This window comes from Primulina eburnea, chromosome 5 (assembly GCF_022965805.1).
Source record: "Primulina eburnea isolate SZY01 chromosome 5, ASM2296580v1, whole genome shotgun sequence".
Lineage (NCBI taxonomy): Eukaryota > Viridiplantae > Streptophyta > Magnoliopsida > Lamiales > Gesneriaceae > Primulina > Primulina eburnea.
This window is the reverse complement of record NC_133105.1, coordinates 2,117,568-2,136,710: the sequence shown is the minus strand read 5'-3', so window position 1 is coordinate 2,136,710 and position 19,143 is coordinate 2,117,568. Positions and strand designations below refer to the sequence as shown.

Here is a 19,143-nt window from a genome sequence, read left to right as displayed (position 1 = left end):
GCCTGCAGACAATAATTAACTATTATTAATTAATTTAAATATTATAATATAATATTTAGGAAAAATACAAAAATGGGCAAACAATTCGGGTTGAATCTGGATCCTGGGGCATCCGGGTTCAAAAGGATCCACGAGTATCAAGTCTGTGTGTGTGAGTAGGGTTTCCAGAGCGCTGTTTGGGTTTTAATACATTTCTGCGTCCTCTGTTACTATAAACACACACATAAACCAGCAGTTAACAGATCTTGGGCATTAAATTTCTGTGCGAGTAAGCAATCTGAATTGAGTGGTTTGGGGGTTTGAAATGGTTGGATTCGGAATGCAGCCGTACGGCATACAGTCCATGCTGAAAGAGGGTCACCGGCATCTGTCGGGCCTGGACGAGGCGGTGCTGAAGAATATTGACGCCTGCAAGCAGCTATCCACAATTACTCGCACCTCCCTCGGCCCCAATGGTCTCTTTTTTACCCATCCTTTTTGCATTGATGATTTTATCTTTTATATTTTTGTAAAGTAGTGGGTTTTCTCGTCTGGTTAATCGATGATAAGGTTCGATCCCATTTTCACTGGGTTTCCTGAGGATAGTACACTATGCTCTGAAGAAATGGAGTAGAGAAACTCAGATGAGAAAGAAATATTGTTTCTTGAACTGTAGTGTCTATATTAAACCACGAGTTTCTATGTGATTGTGCTCTGCTCCTGAGACGCCTTTCATCGTCTTTGATTTGTAGAAGTAGTACACTTCCATTTACATCAACTTCATCTTCGTATAGGGTTTCCATACATAATATTTAGGCTTTAGGTTTATGACTTATTTTTATACATGTTACATGCAATACGAATAAGTTGGTCCCTGTTGAGCCTTCATACATTTTCTAAATCATTGAAAGGAAAGTTTTTGAGATATTCTTATTCATCTTAATTGGAGCTTCTTTCTTCAACTACCACTTTTGAACTCCTTAATACTTGCTGGCATATTATATTCTAATAATTATAGTTTGAAGCCTAGCGGTTTCATTTTTAGGAAGCATCTAACCATATCACTCATGATTTGTTGTTTTTCAACTATGTTCCCCTCATATGGCCATTATGTTAATATATAGGTATGAATAAGATGGTCATCAATCACCTGGATAAGCTCTTTGTCACCAATGATGCTGCAACAATTGTAAATGAGCTTGAGGTTCAGCATCCTGCAGCCAAACTTTTGGTTTTGGCTGGAAAAGCACAGCAAGAGGAAATTGGAGATGGAGCTAATTTGACTGTTTCATTTGCTGGTGAACTTCTGCAGAATGCAGAGGAACTCATTAGGATGGGACTGCACCCTAGTGAGGTTATAATTGGATACACAAAGGCAATCAATAAGGTTTGGTGTTTTAGATGTTTTCTGTGTCGAAAATGAAAAGTATTTCTAGCCTACTTCATTTCAGGTAATTTAGTATCCTATTATTGCAGACAATTGAGATATTGGAGGAATTGGTTGAAAATGATTCGGAGAGTATGAACGTGAAAGAAAAAGACGAAGTTATTTTACGAATGAGACCTGCAGTTGCCAGCAAACAATTTGGACTGGAGGATATATTGTGTCCTCTAATTGCTGATGTAAAACAACTTTGTACTTTTGATAAACAGTTTAATATATACGGTACCTTGGGATATTCCTAATGGTTAGGCATTTTTTTCTAGGCTTGTATTCAGGTTTGCCCCAAAAACCCATCCAATTTCAATGTGGATAATGTCCGAGTTGCTAAGCTCTTGGGTGGAGGTCTACATGATTCCACTGTAGTTCAAGGTATTGTATTGAAGAATGACGCTGTGGGAACTATAAAGAGAATTGAGAAGGCCAAGGTTATGTTACATATATTACTTTCTGTTATTGGATACTTGAGTCTGTAGCTTCTTCTTCTTGCTTCTAACAATGCAAAAGTCTTCTTTTATTTTAATCCAGAATATTCACTTCTACATTACAAAACCGCCTCAACCTTATATCAAATTATTTATGACATTTGATCGCAATTAGTTTCCGGATCTTGATTAAGTTTGCTTGCTATGAATGATGCTTCAACATTATGAATCTGAACCATTATTATTATTCGCTGTCACAGGTTGTTGTTTTTGTTGGGGGTGTTGATACATCAGCTACAGAAACAAAAGGAACTGTCCTTATACATAGTGCTGAGCAGGTATGCGTACGTGAGATTTGAACTCTATTTTCAGACCTCTATGGCCTATGCATTGATTTGGTCTTTTGTTCATTATATTGTTACTGAACGATCTTAAGTAGTCATGTTTCATCCGTTCAGTCTCCTTATCTCTCTTAGCAGGTCCTCCACAGGTTTCTATGTAAATGGCCTACTTATTACATTTTTCTTTTTTACTTTCCTGGTGCCTCCTGGATCCCGGGATCTTTACCTAGTTTATGTTTTAGTTTCTTATCACGTGATGGATCTTAAATTACATTTTTAGGGCCTTGTTGTTTATATGTTTTTTATCTGTACACATCTTGCGTTGTCGTCGGAGTTGATTTCCACTATTAGATCCTAAATGGTTCCAGTTAAGTAGCATCAAATTTTATGAGAGAATTGAAGAAAGTGAATATTTATTTAGTTCCTCAAAATGGTTAGCATTCGTGTCAATGAAGAGAACACCTAATATTAGTAACTATGTTATTGGATTGTAAGTACCTTTGTGGAAATAGAGCTCCACCGTTCAAGTTCCCAACAAGACCTGCAGAAATCAATGATGAAAGGTTGGGATATGATAATATTTTTAAAACAAAAGTCAACTGACTGTTAAAAGGGGCATTGGTGGCCTCTATATTTCCTTTATTTGTAGAAATCTAAGGGACTTAATTACTTCTGCCTTTTGGTTTCCTCTAATAATGAACATGATAATTTTTTAGATTCCTGTCAGTTAATGGTGAGCATTGGTGAAGTCTTGTTTTTATCCCAAGACTGAAGTTTATTTCTTTATTTATACTTTATTTTTGACGCCTGGACTTCTTCCAGCTTGAGAATTATTCAAAGACTGAAGAATCGAAAGTTGAAGAACTTATTAAAGCAGTTGCAGATGCTGGTGCCAAGGTTATTGTTAGTGGAGCAGCTGTTGGGGAAATGGCGTTGCACTTCTGTGAACGCTATAAGTACAAGCTTTTCCTCCATGAAATTTCATTTTAATTTTGATTATCTTGTTCGCATGTTTAGGGACGTGGAGTTTTGTAGCAAATGTCAGTATTAACATGTGATTTTGAACATTTTGGGAGATGATAATTAGTTGCACTTCATTTTACCCTTTCACTTATTTTTTCTCTCTGCATGATCTCTCTTTTTTTCTGCATGATATATCTTTGAAGACACTTGCTTTGAGAATCTTAATTATTCAATCTATTGTTGTTTCTATACCCAAGTCTGTCAACATTGTGGAGCCCACATTTTTCTTACCCCTTGCCGCTGGTTACTTAAATTTCTGCTATATATTATGAACATCTGGAACTTTGTTTTGTAGACTCATGGTGTTAAAAATCAGCTCCAAATTTGAGCTTCGGCGTTTTTGTCGCACCACTGGCGCTGTTGGTCTTGTAAGCATGACATATTAGTTTGTTTTAATGTGCACAATATATCGGCACTTCCTTTCTGTGATTTTTTTGTTAATTGTGGAAACAGTTAAAGCTGAGTCAGCCTAACCCAGATGACCTTGGATATGTTGATTCCATTTCAGTGGAGGAAATAGGTGGAGCCAGAGTATGACAATCCATCATCACTTAATTTTGATTATCTTAATCACTCTAGTTTTTGCTCCATGCTTTGGTGATTTTTGATCTTCTCAATTTTTATTAATAGGTTACGATTGTAAAAAATGAACAAGGTGGAAACTCAGTGGCCACTGTTGTTCTGCGAGGTAGCACTGATAGCATCCTGGATGACCTTGAAAGAGCTGTCGATGATGGTGTGAATACGTACAAGGTAGTTTCCACTAAACCAAGTAAAGTGTCTACTAAGTGGGCTTCATTAAACGCAGAACACGTGAACGACCTTTTTATTTTTTCTTTTATTGTTATTATATTTTTTTGGTGACCAAGAATATGCCATTAACGAGGATCTTACGTTCCAACAGGCTATGTGCCGGGACAGTCGGATCATTCCTGGAGCTGCAGCTACTGAAATCGAATTAGCCAGAAGGCTCAAGGAATTTTCTTTCAAAGAAACTGGGTATTTTCTTTTGTTTATAATTTTCATATACATCTTATATGGCTCTTGTTGTAGGGAGTTCTCCCTTGTATGATTTTTTATCCTCCTCCTAATGGAAAATCTTGTGTGACACCAATAATTTTTAGGTTGATTAAACCATAAAAATTTGTTACTATATCACACTTGAGTTATTATCAAAATAAATTCTCATCTCCTTTTAGTACTTGATTCATGGCAGTTTTTGTGATTAGCTGAACCTGTTTTGACAAATTATGAATAAATGCTCATTTTATATCTCTTCGAGGTCAACCACCGTTAGATTTTGTGCTAAGAGTGTTCTGTTTTGATTTCTTCAAATTGAACTGTTATGAAATATTTTCAACTCCTGGGTCAATCTGTCATGATTACTAAGTTAAACTGTCGCTTCCCAGATTGGATCAGTATGCAATTTCCAAATTTGCTGAAAGTTTTGAAATGGTTCCTAAAACTTTGGCGGATAATGCTGGGCTCAATGCGATGGAGATCATATCATCATTGTATGCAGAACATGCGGCTAATAACACAAAAGTTGGCATTGATCTGGAAGAAGGTATCTGCAAGGATGTCTCTTCAATGAATGTATGGGATCTGTACATCACCAAGTAAGTTATTCTTCCATGTGTCGACTGTCGAGATAGTATAATTTGGCTTGATTTTTGTTTGATTAAATATATTTTGTAAATTGATGGAAAACGTTTGACTGGTTTCTTGTTAGTTGCTGCATACCATTAACCATCCCTTGGCTTATTCAAAATCATCAGCCCTCTTGTCCCTAAGATTTGAATTCTACCACATCTCCGGGGCTGATGTTTTGGAGAAAAAATGGTAACAGTTTCTAATGCAGAAAAATGTTTTAAAAAATCTTGACCTGGCTTTGGGCTTTTATCAATGCTAGTTGTTCATTTATTCATCAAAATGTTTATTATAATTAAACCACCTAAATTTGTTGATCATCTCTCCCTGTATATCCTTTGGGCTGCCAAAGGTTTAACGGAAAGACTAACCTTTAACTTTATCTTTAAAAAAACGATACAAGGGATAATATCCAGAAACTCTACTTTCTCTGTTTTACAGATAACCTAATGAAAACACACATTAGGAGTCCAAATATCAACTTTTAAAATAATCCAAAACTTGATTAAAATTAAAATCCTACCTAAAAATAACCTAAAGCTCAATTATATTGAAAGTAAATAAGTATTAAACTTAAATTTTTATCATACAAAATTTATGAATTATGAGCAAAAAAATAACTCTCAATTATATACAAATTTATTGTTAATTTTATCTTTCTAAAATAAATAAAAATTAGTTAAAAACTTTCAATTTGTTAACAATTCAAAAGTAAAAAAGAACAGTTTATTCTTGATGCCTTTATGCTCCCGAGTGTGCGCATTGTTCCTTGTTATGAAGTAATAATTATATAGTGTGAAAATACCGACCGCTCAATAGAATCTCCTTTTTATTCTGGTCCCAGCATTTATGTTCCAGTTGTCAGCTATCTTACCCTTATGTTGAGAGTTTGACATGCAAGAAATCATCATTTTTATACAGATTATTTGCTCTAAAGTATGCTGCTGATGCTGCCTGTACTGTCTTGCGAGTAGATCAGGTAACCTGCAATCTGTTATGAGCTTTATCAATAAACAGTAGGTCATATGATTAAGCTTGTCATTGGCATTTTTATGACCCTGTTGGGGGTGGTGGCAGGCCAATGTTTAAACCAAATGTACATCATGTAATCACCTCAGCAACTTTCTTTAAGGTTAATAAATCAATCCTCAAAAACTGTACTTGCCATTGTTCATAACAATGACATGATGTGGCGCTCCCTAATTGAAAGAGTTTGCATCAACTTGCTTGTTTCCATGTTGCCTAGACTTTTCTGCTACCTTGGGATTCAATTTTTGTTTTATTCTCCCCTAGATCATAATGGCCAAGCCGGCGGGTGGTCCAAAGAGGCCAGATCAGGCTGCAGGGATGGATGAGGATTGAGTTACTGGGGCTACATATCGTCTGTAGACACAGTTCGCTTAAACACAAACTGGTTTATTATTTTAATTATCAGCATCACTTTTGATGGCTTCTTGTTTGTCGAAGGAATTTTTGGAGAAAACTGGAATAGTTACAACTACATACATGCGTCCTCCGTTTGTTCCAAATTTGATATGGAGTGATAATGTTCTTACGGAGTGTTGGTTTTACATCCCAGAACTCAGTAGTTGTTTTTGGTGACCCCACAGTTTCTTAAACCCAGTTTTCTTAGTCGCACGTTCCCCCGCCCTTGTAATATCGTTGTTGAAAATTATTAAAAGTCTATCTAATGAGCAGTGAGCTAGCAACTGTGTGGAATATGCACCAACTTCTACTAATGTTATATGCCATCATTTTTGAGCCTTGATCGTTACATACGCATTTATGATTTTGTTCGAGGCTTGGTCTTTTCGGCAAAAAAGTTGGGATTTATAGTAAAGTTATATTATTTGAATTTTTATTTCGTTTTTTATTTTTATATCTTAAAATTTGAAAATAGGTCTTGTGAAGTGTATTTTTATCGGTCTAAAATGATAATATAAATTATGTTTCACGGGGATAGAGCATGATATGTTTACAAATGCTCTATGATACAAATTTAACATGGAAAATAGAAAAAAACGTGAATTAGATTATTTAGTTATCAAGAAAATACAATGATAATTACTTAGAATTATCACAAATTCAACTGTAAGGTTTATATCTAGAGATGTCAATGGGGCGGGTTTGGCTAAACCCAAAACTCTCCCCATGAAAAAAACTTTGACCTATTACCCACTCCACTCCGGTTAAATATTCTTCGGACCTACCCCTACTTCAAATACGAAACCGGGCCGAGTAGATCCGTGAGACCCATGAGACCCAAATTTTTTAAAAATAAAAAAGTAATATTTCTTCTCACATGACTAAATTATGAAACAGACAAACCTTTAAATACAAAATTGTGGAAAATTAATTCATGTTTTCAACCACATTTAATAATAACAAACAAAGTATTTTCACGACATAAAAAATTAAAAAAAGAGTTACTAGCTCTCCAAAAAAATCTTGAGATCTCCAAAAATAAGTCATAACATAATTTAAACAAATCAATATAAAATCAGTAAGTGGGCAATATTTAAGTCTAATAAAATGAGGACCAACTATTCTTCCATTATTGTTAAAAGCATATTCAAATGCAACAGTTGAAATAGGAATAACTAAGATCGTTATAGTTGAGGTGATCAACTAAAAAAATGAAAATTAATAAAACTAAAACCCTAGAATATATATATATATATATATATATATATATATATATATATATATATATATATATATATATATATATATGGGGCGGGTATTATAGAACTCATGACCCTCCCTATATCCGGACGGATCTGAAAAATTGGACCCGAGACCCACCCCATGACCCATTTAGTATGTCCAAACACACCCAATACATGCGGGTCCATTGCGGGTCTGGGTAAAACCCGAACCCATTGACATCCCTATTTATATCTATCCTTCCTGAATTATAATAATTCATTATTACTAATTATCAGTTTCAACAAAATAATGTTTAAATTTGTATCTTGGATGTTTCCAATTTTTTTTTAAAAAAAGTTTATAAGCTCATAAAATATTTATTTTGATAAACATATTTTAATATCAAAATTATATATACTTTTTGGGTCTAAATTAAAAAAGCAATGAGGGGGGATGGCGTCTTTCTTTCCCGGAATCCTTGTGTTATTTATCATCATTGCAAAGTTGTGGGGACACAATTTCATCACCATTTGCGAAGATAAGGATGGAGGCTAATACACACTAGCCCCCCTTTCTTCCCTTAACGTCTCTTGTTAATGGCTTCCATTCTATCCTTCTCTCTCCCAATTACTGCCAGAACCAGAGCATCTGCTTCCGTGATTTCCAATCCTGTCGAAACACTCGACAGCAAGTTCGGAAGAAAAGGCATCAAATTCTTCGAATCCAACGATTTTCCCAGCGTGGAGCTGACGGTAAGGAATGGGAGCTCCCTGAAACTTCAGATACCCAATGCCCATGTCGCTTCCTACATGCCTAAAGTCTACTGGAAAGACGATGGATTTGAGGAGGTTCTGTGTACTCTCCCTGATTCTAGAGGTGGTATCGGTTTGGTCATCAATGAAGAAAACTCAAATGGGTCTTTTGATTGGATTGTGAAAGACGCGGATTCTGACTCCATTGATGCTGTACAGGTAGGCATTCATTTGCCCACTACTGGAGCACAAAAAGTCCCGATTGTTCATTACGTCATTCTTATGATTATCGCGACCCAATGCCAGAAAGAATGTATGTATGCATTAAATATTAATTTCTTACATATATTTTCCTATCTTTGTTTTACATAAAATAAAAAGATCGCAACGATATATTAAGCACATACGGTCATATAAGCCATACGCTGGGTAATATATAAGTTCAGAAATTACCACGCACCAGTTAAAAATATATAACAGAAGATTGAGCATGATGGATTTCAAACTCGTGATCTTGTTCCTAAACCGTGTTAAATATATACTTTTTCTTGCAAATTTTGATCTGTGGTTCAATGATAGAGTATCGAACATATATATGAAATCGTGGTTATGTCAATCCAGGTAGAACTAGGCTGCACCAGAGGAACTCTAGATATAACTTATGTGGTGTCACTCTATCCACTGAGCATGTCCACAGCAGTAATCGTGCAGAATACTGGGAGCAAGGCTGTTACTTTAACCAGCGCTATATTGGGACATTACAAGTTCAGGAGTCGAAGAGGCTCTGGAATTCAAGGACTACGTGGCTGCTCTTACATGACCCATCCTCCCATATCTTCGCCTTACGAAATATTAACCCCATCTGAAGCTGTAGCGTCCGAGGATCCTGGATTCTTTGCTTTCGGGTATGAACCTGAAAAGAAACCTGGAGAATGGACAGTTCAAGAGGTGCCAATTACTGTCTTGAAGCATAAGCTCAGCAGAGTTTATGCAGTCCCGCCAGCAGAAAGATCAAAGCCATTTCACTAGGAGCTTGGTTTCAAAATTTGAAATCATAGATCAGGTGACTAAACAACTTGATTTGGTGCCATATAATGTTTTAAATAGGGACTATTTTCAGGGACTAAAATGGGCTCCATTTCTTGCTGATTCTGGATTTTCTTCAGGGTCGCGAGCTCTTCTTCAGGGTAATACGAATGGGATTTGATGACATATTTTTATCAAGCCCAGGTTCATGTTCTGGTAAGTATGGAAGGGAGTATTTCGCATGTGCAGGCTCTGCATCGGTTTTGGTTCCTGTGATTGTGAACCCTGGTGAAAAGTGGAGAGGGGCACAAATCATAGAGCACGACAATTTGTGATTCTTTTATTCTGCCACCGTTTCTCTTACTTTTCACTTCTAAGATAATACATGCATGTTAGTAAACCAATCCTTGGATCACCATTCTCTGGGTATAGAAATTTAAAAGTAAAATAATATTTTTTAAATTATTAGTGGTATCCTCAGATTGTTCTTCACAGATTAAAAGCGTTGAAATTACTGTCTATTAATAAACTTTGACCAAGATCGGATATACTCGTAATTACCAAAAAGAGGGATGATAATGCTAGGGATGACAATGGGACGGAAGCAGGTTTGTCATCCTCATCTCCATTTCAAAAATATTAATATGACAAGACGACGACGGATGCTGAGATTTTCTTAAACCAAATAATAATATTATTAGTATTTTAAAAAATAATATTATTAGTACTAATAATAATATTATTTTTTATTGATATTATTATCGGGACGGGTTTGGGGATAGTAATCTCATACCCGCTCCGAAATACATCGGGGATTTAAAAAAACCCCCGAATCCAAACTCAAAAAAATCGGGATCCTCGTCCCCGTTTCGGGTTTTCCTCGTGGGACCACCTTCCAAAACTCAACTTATTTTTCTAAAGGTCAAGAGCGTGACTCTGCTTTTGGAATGGATTGAATCGGTTCACTGGATGGAATCGGAACTTTCACTTCCTCGAGTAAGGAAAATTGTCATCCCTAGATAATGCCAAAATATCTCTGTTTTATAATCAGAAGCGACCAGGAGATGTTGCTATGTTATCTAACCTAAATGGCAATATACGATATGCGAAGTGCACCTAGAACAAGTTCAAATACAAACGATTCTGTAATTGCCATTGTTGATCGTATCCTCAAGAATGTGTTCAAATCTAATATACCCAAAATACACGTAAAAATGAGCTGATCACAGAACCAGAATCTAGGTGGGGACAAGAATGTTGCCATCAGCCAGATCACCAATTGCCAACAAACGATAAAGTACTGCAAATAGAATAAGGAAAATGCCACAACCAATTTTGCGAGCAGAGAATTGGAAGACTTTAGGCACATCGGCATCTTGAATTTGCGTTTCATTTATAGGAATCATATTCACAGACACTGGTGTATCTGTGTCAGGATACACGTCTTCAGTTGAGGAAACTGATTCTGAGCTGCAAATGAACTGCTCACCACTGTAGGACAAATTTTCATCACTATTGATCGTGGGATTTATACCCGGAGAAAGGCCATTGAACTTTGATGCTGTCATCTGATCAAATGTTATTGGAGTAGAGTTTCTGACCCTTCCAGTTTGATTCTTAGAGAAGCCCAAGTTCAAGTTATCTGGATCCTGAAGTGAACGAATGAGTTTTCTGGGGGTACTGAAAATCTTCACATCGTTGAGTTTTATATTAGAGTTTGATCGCTGAAGCACAACAAAGACAGATGTATCATGAGGTGATTTAGTCGATATTGAAAATACATTAGTACCAAAAGACCTTACCTGAGGACTGGACATTGGACTGGACATTGTGCTTCTCACAGCTGCACGTCCAGTAGTCCCTTGTAGAAAACCGGTAAAAATTTCCGTATGACCACTGCAGTTGTCCGAAAATTCATCACTATCATGTTTCAAGATGTCTACCTCCCGAGTTATACTGGAGAATATACCATCTTTAAGAGATATATCCAGTACTCCATTCTCGCATCTTCGCCAAAGTTTACGGTTTACACTTCTGCAATCATCGCTCGTGCCTCGAGGGTCCTGTTTCATCGAGATTGGTGATCCAGTAATATAATCATATCCCACAAAAGAATTGATGGTTTGTGACTCCGGTGACGCGGTACGAGGTGATTTGACTCTAGCAGCACACACACTCCTCTTGTTTTCTCTTCCATCAAAATTTGAACCAGTGATTGAATCTATGACTCTCTCAAGTTTCAACCCCTTTTCAGCACAAGTCCTCTTTGCTATTTGTACCGCTTCAAATGCAGCCCCAGTAACAAAAGGCATCCGATCAGACTGGCACTTTTCTAGCTCTTTTATTACGAACTCCAATTCAGATGATATACTTTTTGGATCCAAACATCTCATCAAACAACTCATCATATGTATGGCTGACAATTGTTTTTGTGAATTTTCCTCGGCAAAACCAACGTCAAGAATTTGTACTCCAGACTGCAGAAAAAGTCTTGAATACGCTTCAACTATCAGGCTGTTGTGTTTAGCCAAAGTCATAACCAAAGCCATATGGGAATTGGTCTGTGAATGCTTCTCCAAAGCCCCGGCAACTCTCTGACACACCTCATTAACCATCTCGTTTGAAGCAAATCTCCAATTATCAGATTGGACGAGCATCTGTAGACAAAGGGCAGCCCCAGAAGACAGATTCTCTAGGCTCCCCAATAGGCAATCTGAAAGAGGCTTACATAAAGAATGAATAATGTATCTCTTCTTATCATCTGCAGTTGTCGGGTCTATTGCATATCTTGCGATGGCTGGAACCACCTTGGAGCAAGCCTGATGAAGGGCAAAAGATCCTGCACTTGAGGACAAGGTCTTGACAACGGTAGTCATAATGTTATCTATCTGAGGGACAATTTTTGGCCCATGAACTCGAGCAAGAACCTCATATAACGAAATTGTGTATTCACCAGACGATACACCAGTTTCTTTGCTCTCAGAAACCTTGGCAAGAAACATGGGTATTGCTTTAGAATCCAAGTCTTTTACATATGATTTCAACGCTTTCATAGCTAGTTTTCTACTGTCGGCATCCTTCTCAAGATTCTCCAACTCCCTCAGTATTGGACTTAGACTTCTCCTCATTGTAACCACACCCTGGAAGTTGTGAACGGAAAACTTGAAAAACCAGACAACCAATTCGAAATCAGCTTCGGGCTTTTTTCCTAAAATTTTGCAACTAATCACCACCTTGACAAATGAAAACCACCCTCGTTGTTCATGTCAAGATCGCCACATTAAAAAGTAGTGGATATACAATAACAGATAGAGATAAAGCAAGAAAATAATATCAGATTCTAATGCTCCAAAACAAGGAAATTATTTTTGGTCACGCATTTAATAGGAAATTAGAAGAAATTTTCAAGAAATTCCATTCTTTCCGAGTTAATTAGAAAATCGTACGCATCAGGTCAAGAGAACAATGGTCACCCTTAGTTTTTTTTTTAAAAAACACGTTCAACTCTGAACAAGAAGTTCCACATATTCTGTGCAGCTCAAGAAATGAAATTCGAAATGCTAAAACTCAAATTGAACCACAAATGCTCAAGAAACGAAAACAGACACCAAATATACCATGACATGGAGTAAACAAAAAATCCTATTTTCAAATACAAATTGAATCACCTTAACACTTAGATGGCTAGATCGAACCCACTGTTTGCTTCTCTTCCTGCTATAGCTTCAACCATCTATCTGGAAGATTAAGCGGCCAAGAAATCATTATTATACTGTTGCTGTTGTGAGTACAATTTTCCCAGATTATTGGGAAATGAATCTAATCATCCAATACCCATTACCCGGTTCCGTAGTTTGGCTGCAGAATAAGATCAAAAAATCGAAAATTCTTGAAAGAAATGAACTTTAGCGGGTGGTGGGTTCGATGATCTTGACTGTCCGCGCGTTAAGCAAACCCTTGTCTTTTTAAAAAAATGATAGGGGTATTTTCATTCAAATCTTTCTCCTTATTTCCCCCGCTATCCTCCTTCAAATTCCAACTTTTTCTTTTCCATTTTTAACTTTATTACTTTCCAAAAGGAGCAAATTGCACATAGCACCCTATGAAATTTAAAAAGAGCACACACACACACACACACACATATATATATATATATATATATATATATATATATATATATATATATATATATATATCCCAAGAAAAGAAATATCCCAATAAAAAAATGCCATGAGATCTAACTTTACCAACTTTGCCCATAAATAAACTACCAATAAAAAAAAACTACTATGCTATTATAACGTAATAATATGGTAAAATAGCTAAAATAACAAATACTTTTATTTTTTTAGAGGGAAAAACAAAAATACTTCGTGTCTCTGTAAAAAAAAATTATAGCAAATCTTGATGATAACAAGTCCCTTCCTATTTAGGAACCAATTTCTCAAAAAAATCGTCTTCTTTTCATATTTGTGATTTGCACTTGAAAAATAGAGCAAATCTCGATGATAAGCGTGTTTGAAATTCAGAGAGATTTGAAATTGAAAATATCATTTTAATTTTGGAAATATGAAATTTTAAAATGAGATTGGTATTTAGTGGAATTTGATGAGATTTGATTTAACTAGGTGAAATATTTACAAAATAGGTTAGATTTCATGGGATTTCATGGAATTTAGGTAATGAAAATAAATAAATGTATTTTTAGTTTTTTACTAATAAGTTTTAAAACTTGTTTATGAATTTTAAATGTTATTCTCAAATTCTATAAATTAAAAATACATATTATCAATTCATTATTTATATCATATATATTTTTGAGAAAATTATTTCAAAATCAATTTTAAATATTTTTATGTTAAAAATTCTATAAATAAGACACTTCTATTAAAAAATTTGTTGTTTTAATAGTAAAAACTTAATTTATCAAAATTTGATAATTTATTTTTAATGATAAACTTTTTATTTTTTGCATTTATTAAAAAAATTATTTAAATTAAAATTATTTTTTATGTTCCAAAATAATTTTTTCCTTGAGAAAAAATAGAAATATTTATATAAATATTGCTGATAAACAAATAATATTAAAAAATAGTAAAACGAGATTTTTTTAATATAAAATAAATTAATTTTAATTGTTTTAACAAATTCCAAATTGCATTTAAAAATTTTACCAAACATCAAATAATAAAACACCAAATAGAATTCTAAATCCGTATATTTAAAATGCAGTTCCAAATCCAATTTTTTTTTTTTACTGTCCAAACATATTGAAAGTGGTGGAAAGTTCAATACGATGAAGGGCAAAATTGTCACTTATGGCTCAAATTGGGCTCTGCTTTAAATTAATACCGCTTTAAAAAAAAATAAAAATAAAGACAAATAATAAGTATTTAAAAAAAAACAGGTAATCTTTAGATGCGGAATTGTCGTAAAAAATTATTAAAATTTTCTGATCTATTTTATTTTTTTAAAAAAAAGTAATTGAAAAGACAAATATTTAAAAATGTTTCTAATAAACCATGGATTTTGTAATAAAACATCTCATTTTGGATCGAGCTTGAACAAAAACTTGCATCATGTAAGACAGAAATGCCTGAAAAGAATTATCTGCACTGGAATACACACCCTTGTTTCTTTTGTGGCTCATTTCTTTTTCTCATAAATGTTGGCTGTGGGAAGAAATTCATAGTCGTGACAATAAAAATACGAATGATTCATTGAAGTAAGTTGGACACTAGCAAGTTTACATCGCACGTGCCGTTAAATATCACTATTTTTAAATCAACTAGAAAAATGCACGTGCGTTGCACGTAAAAACCTAAACTGCTGAAAATATATGTACGAAATTTTGATAATATTTAAATGAATTAAAACATGGTTAATAACATTTATCAAATGAAACAAACTAAGCCATGAAAAATAAAAAAATCATGACCATAGACGGTATATGAATCAGAGAAATTATCTTATCCACTTGACACACTTTCCAATATGCTTCTTGGTTGATTTTGACAACTCAACAACTCTTTGTGACTTTGTCGTAGTTTGTTATAATATGCATATAACTATTTTGGTATGCTCAGCAAATATCTTATCGTCTATAGCTATAAGATTAATAAATTTTCAACAACTATTTCTCAATCTCTGTGAGAAAAATTACTTGAAATATCTTCAAATGACTATATCTTAGAATTGTGTCCTCGTTTAATTTGACACAATTCAAGAAAATCATCTTTGATCGTCATTTTTTGGAAGCTTTGCCAATAATGATTGTGTGCATCATGTCATGAGGATGATATAGTTTCAATCTCATTTGTTGCGTTTAGAACATAAAATTATATTATTCATTGAAACAAAACAAATTTTCTTCTAGCGAGTTTATATTTTGTTTTATAATATTTTATCATATAGAACGACATACAAAATTATTTATTGTATTTTAAAAATCTTGAGAATAGATACGAATAATGTAATTAAAATATGCATATGAGATATCATTCTAATATATGTCAAAGTATTTGTTTTATTCAATATCTCATCTAATAATATAACCATTTAGATTTCATGAGCATTTTACAATAGTCAAAATTAATTTGATGAAATATTGTAGAATTTTATTTGAATTTCAATATTTGGCTAAGTGAATTTACTTGACAAGGAGTTTTCTATGCTACATCATATATGTTATGAATTAGCTGGTAAGACACTTTGACTAAAAAAAGAGACAAAAACAATCTCGTATCACATCGAAATATATTGAGATAATATTGGGGGAAATAAAGTGAAACTGGCTCGATGTCTCAATAAAATGCACAGAATTCATCTATTATATTGTGTCAACAAAGCTTTAGAATTGTTCTCATACCATTATAAATAGAATGAAAATTATGTACAATTTGTTTTTCATGTATTTTTTTTCTGAATGAATAATTTTTTCTTTTTGAAAAACTATTTTATTGAGAAATATTGACATTTATATGTCGCACAACCATGAAGTAGCAACATAATCATTATATAACACTTAATGTACAAATACAATTCTTCAATTTCTTCTTCATTGTGCTTCGTTGAAATTTAAATCTGAATCATTCTTGATCTTAAAATTTTGCTTTAAATATGATTTAATATATATGTATATGTTTCATGTTACTTAGTTGGACCTAATTTCAAATATCTATAAAAAATGTGCTTGAATTATATCATACAGAAATTAGGACATAGTATGTAGGACTGAGCACTTGCCGTTTTACCAAAAGTTATAGCTAGTAGTAATGGTGCAACTCAAATCTTTTAAACCGCGCAACAGCTCAAGCACAACGGTTCGACCGCTCAACCAAGTAGGGACAATTATTGCACCCAACAATCTTCCTCCTATAATTACACTCCTTGCAATCAATGGGAATCAAACCCGTGACCTTGGCTCTGATACCAATTGTAAGACTAAGCGTTTGTCGCTTTACCAAAAACTATAGCTAGTAGTAATTGTGCAACTCAAATCTGTTAAACTGCACAGCAGCTCAAGCATCACAGTTCGACCGCTCTACCAAACAGGGACAATTATCGCACCCAACATAGTAATACACAACATATTTTTTTTTATTTAACATGTCTTTTTTTTCATCCTATGTTTGTCGAAACTTTTTTGTTCAAAATTTGACGCATTTCAGTAGACTATATATATGAAAAACCAAGAAATTATATAATTCACAGAAACCATTTATTATTCTCTTCATAGAACAGAAGACCCAAAATACGTGGTTTGATTGGTGTACTCTCATACTTATTTTTATATAAACAACAAGACACATCATATAATATCAGAAAAATCAATTACCGCCAACAATACTAACCAAAACGAATAAAAAAATCATAACACAAACAATCTCGATAAGAAAAAAATGATAACTCAAAGTTTAAAAATAATTTATTTAGTACAATAACAAAGAAATTGAAGTATATACGAACAATAAAAAGCATAAAATCACTCTCAAATTAAATATTAACTCATATTATTTACAATTTGTATAAATTTTCCAATATTTTTTTAAAATAAAGAGAAGACGTCTTATTAATGTCATCGTTTTATAGACATTCATTCCACTTCTTTAAAAACACAAATGAAAAATAGGTGCCTTGAAATCATAATAAAACCATTTAGAAAAGCAGCTGTAAAAATATAATACAAAGTCACACAATTTTTCTTAAACTATAGAAAAATATTAGACTATTGACAAAATATATGTAGCAACAACAAAACATGCGTTAACTTGTGATATAATGAAAATTTAGAATCATGCATAATCATTGAATTAAAACAAAATCGCATGTCAAAAATCTACTGGATATTATATATTTTAATAATTTATCCATATTTGTCGTTTACCAGAGGACTCTTAGACCTACCAATTTTTGTAGTTTACCTATTATTTTCATAATAAATAATATTACAAAAATAATATAAACAAGAACATAAAAACTCAAATTAAAATATCTTCTATCAATCTAAGTAAAAAAAATTGATTAGATAATATAATAATGTCGTAAAAAATTTAAATATTGATTTATAGACAGAAGTTTGGAAATATATTTGTCCCAATAAATAAAAAATATTATCTCTTGATATTCTGAGACATAAGGTAAAAACGAAGAAATATTTCAATTTTTTAATATTTTCTAAGTCACTTTAAACTAAGTAATCTAAGCAAACAGAAAACATGCATTATGTGTTTAAAAAATATCAAAATATCTTATTAATAAAAAATTGAAAAATAACCATTTTTATTAGATATTTGATTTTGTTTTCTCTTTTCTTTGTACAAACAAACAAATAACAAAAACAATCCAAACACAATTACATGATCAATACAAATGACATATAACAATCAAACATGTTAACGCTAGGGTAAAAAACTCCTCTCATTGCAAGAACAAAAAATGATCAAATAGAGCATATTATTTAGTAATATTTATTTAGCAGCATTTATAAAAAAATTGACTAAATAACTTAAAAACAGTGTTTGAAATCTATTACAGAAAAATATTTCTCTCAATCGTATATTTCTATTGACACATGAGGAGTCTGAAAATATTTTTATTCTAAATGAGAGAAAGAAATTTTGTATGACCTTAATATTTATTAATATTTTATTTTTATTCAATCCGACTCATCTCTTTTGTCTTCCTATTATTATTTGACGGCAATGTATAAATTTAAGTATTTAAAATTAAATTTAAAGTAAATTAAAATAATAGTTAGTTTGATTGAGTTAAATACACTATTAATGATCTTATGAAACTAAAATAAAAAATGACTTAAATAACACCATTAATATGACAAATTGTAATATAAAAAAATAAAGTGATTTTCTGTAAATTTGAAAAAAAATAAAGTGATTTTGTGTGAATTTGATGTCAATATAATCACAATTCACATTCATATATAGATATTAGTATAGATAGATAGATTAATTTAATTTTAATTAATTTTAAATTTTAATTAATTAATTTTAATTTTATGAAATAGAAAATGAAAAAGAAAACATGTATTCAATTCACATATTTATATTAGTATAGTATAGATATAGATAGATTTTAATTAATTAATTTTAATTTTATGAAATAGAAAATAAAAAAGAAAATATGTATTAATGATTAATATTAAATGAAAGTTCGGATATTTATGTAAATTCACAATTCAATTCATATATTTATATTAGTATATAGATAGATAGATAATTTGAAGATATTGTAACAATAACAAAATAATGTTTCGTAAACCACAATTGCAGCAACATAAATCCTTAAGTTGTTCCAGTTGTAAAATTAAATTAAAGTTGACATGCAAACACTATATA

General features: G+C 32.8%; 3 protein-coding genes across 7 annotated transcripts; 2 read left to right on the top strand and 1 right to left on the bottom strand.

Annotated features, from left to right (window-relative positions):
• Positions 1–109: 109 nt before the first annotated feature.
• Positions 110–6,430, top strand: LOC140832197 (T-complex protein 1 subunit theta-like). Its single transcript, XM_073196079.1, has 13 exons — positions 110–455; positions 1,104–1,366; positions 1,456–1,602; positions 1,687–1,848; positions 2,106–2,183; positions 3,009–3,142; positions 3,505–3,577; positions 3,663–3,740; positions 3,840–3,962; positions 4,114–4,208; positions 4,619–4,828; positions 5,781–5,838; positions 6,153–6,430. Exons 1-13 carry the CDS (start codon positions 305–307, stop codon positions 6,219–6,221), a joined length of 1,641 nt encoding a protein of 546 aa, XP_073052180.1. The 5' UTR covers positions 110–304; the 3' UTR covers positions 6,222–6,430.
• Positions 6,431–7,961: 1,531 nt separating this feature from the next.
• LOC140832196 (photosynthetic NDH subunit of subcomplex B 2, chloroplastic) lies at positions 7,962–9,701 on the top strand. Its single transcript, XM_073196078.1, is given in 4 exon segments — positions 7,962–8,479; positions 8,882–9,286; positions 9,288–9,323; positions 9,427–9,701. Coding segments are annotated over 4 exon segments (1,011 nt in total). The 5' UTR covers positions 7,962–8,104; the 3' UTR covers positions 9,622–9,701.
• A 697-nt stretch (positions 9,702–10,398) lies between these two features.
• On the bottom strand, positions 10,399–13,258 carry LOC140832195 (protein SINE1-like). 5 transcript variants are annotated; one of them, XM_073196073.1, is made up of 3 exons: positions 12,955–13,258; positions 11,089–12,519; positions 10,399–11,010 (listed from the first exon to the last, which is right to left on the bottom strand). In XM_073196073.1, the coding sequence occupies exons 2-3, from the start codon at positions 12,412–12,414 to the stop codon at positions 10,525–10,527; spliced, it is 1,812 nt and encodes a 603-aa protein (XP_073052174.1). In that variant the 5' UTR covers positions 12,415–12,519; positions 12,955–13,258; the 3' UTR covers positions 10,399–10,524. The 5 variants fall into 5 exon arrangements, with proteins under 5 accessions (XP_073052174.1, XP_073052176.1, XP_073052178.1 ...); XM_073196075.1 differs by having other exon boundaries at positions 11,089–12,494; XM_073196077.1 differs by having other exon boundaries at positions 11,089–12,447.
• Positions 13,259–19,143: the final 5,885 nt, after the last annotated feature.